We start from the raw sequence: 1,487 nt of genomic DNA on the forward strand, positions 1-1,487 counted from the left end.
CTATCACACACTTCTGCCTCACCATCATTTCTTCCTAAAGAAACCCCATCCAACAGTACTCCTAAACCTTCAACTCCATTACCACACGGTAAGTCATGTCATGCAAACTTGCCAAATCCCTCAACCAATAACAATGGCCTCTACTCACAATCAATCACTGAAAATCCATCCATCTCAACCCCAAAGGATTCTTCAAATACCCCACCTAATAAATCAAGCCATTACCACAACTCAAGAACCAATTTCTAATACCTACTCCACTGTCAATAACCATCATGCATCGTTGCAACAATCACAAAAACCATCACCAACAATACAGGCACCGGAGGTACACCAACAATATCCAGATCAATCGCTACCACCAACTCCTCCCCCTTCCTTCACCCCCCACCTCACTTAATCATCCAACACCAACCCAACCATGCATAACAGAGGCCATCACTACACCCCAGACTCCCACTCATACACCAACATCCAACTATTCCTCCACAACAAATACCACCACTATACCAGCTCCCACCAATAGACCTAAAACTACTACAAAACCATGCCACACTCCTTTTGGAAACATCAGAGGAGATGGCCTTCTTAGTGCAAGAGGGAATTCCAAACCAAGCACAACAAGACAAAGTCTTGAACCTGATCCATCAGCAAGATATCACCCTTTGGCAAATGCAGGAAATCATCAATCAATATCAACAATGGCAAGCACGGGCACTTCATCACCCCACCTTCTAGAATACACCCCCACAGATCAACTCCTCGCCATGGTTACTCCCTCAACAACCAGTAGCAACTATTCAGTCTCCAGTGTTAGAACAGATGCAACATCAGGTGATCGACAACCACATTACCAACTCTCCACCTGCTTCTCCCCAACAGGAAAATCAACATCAAGCAGAATAAGGCAACGACCTGCCAGAGACCTTCATGGAATCAGTGATTTTGAACGACTTTCTGACGATATCTTAGAAAATACAGAAAAAATACCTCATTTTCATCCCTCCAAACCTTCAGAGAACTTCCTTGAACATATGCCTAGACCCCTTATCCTTGGAAGAGAAATATGTGATCCTTATGATTCCAACCCTACAAGACAATCTTTTACCAGCAGCTCTTTACAATCCTCCATAACTGCTAATGCATTTGGAACTTTTTCTGGCTCCGGAAAGGAGCATCCCACATCATTAAGATTTAATGAAGATAATGATTTGGAATTGCCGGGGAGCTCACAATCAAGAATTCCGCCGGAACCTCAGATTCTTGCTTACGTGAAATAATCCTTCCATCTTATGCCTTATAGAAACAGAGATGGCAGACCACACTGATCTCCTCATGAAATTCAACTACGCTGATTTAATCCAAGTTGCAGCACAAGGCCATTCAGGAGGAATTGTACTTTATGGCTAGCCCATGATTTGGTTGTCAACCCAATGGCAGTCACAAGCCAAGAGATAAATGCTTCTGTCGATACCCCCCCCCCCCCC

General features: G+C 44.0%; 1 protein-coding gene across 1 annotated transcript; it reads left to right on the forward strand.

The window, feature by feature from the left end:
• The first annotated feature begins 275 nt into the window (after positions 1-275).
• LOC109243795 (uncharacterized protein DDB_G0280205-like) lies at positions 276-1,280 on the forward strand. The gene has a single exon (XM_019410786.1). The coding sequence runs from the start codon at positions 276-278 to the stop codon at positions 1,278-1,280; it is 1,005 nt and encodes a 334-aa protein (XP_019266331.1).
• The last annotated feature ends 207 nt before the right edge of the window (positions 1,281-1,487 follow it).

Source organism: Nicotiana attenuata, unplaced genomic scaffold (assembly GCF_001879085.1).
Source record: "Nicotiana attenuata strain UT unplaced genomic scaffold, NIATTr2, whole genome shotgun sequence".
Lineage (NCBI taxonomy): Eukaryota > Viridiplantae > Streptophyta > Magnoliopsida > Solanales > Solanaceae > Nicotiana > Nicotiana attenuata.

Coding starts and splice junctions, on each gene's coding strand:
- LOC109243795 (XM_019410786.1), top strand. CDS start 276: ATGCATCGTTGCAACAATCACAAAAACCATCACCAACAATACAGGCAC.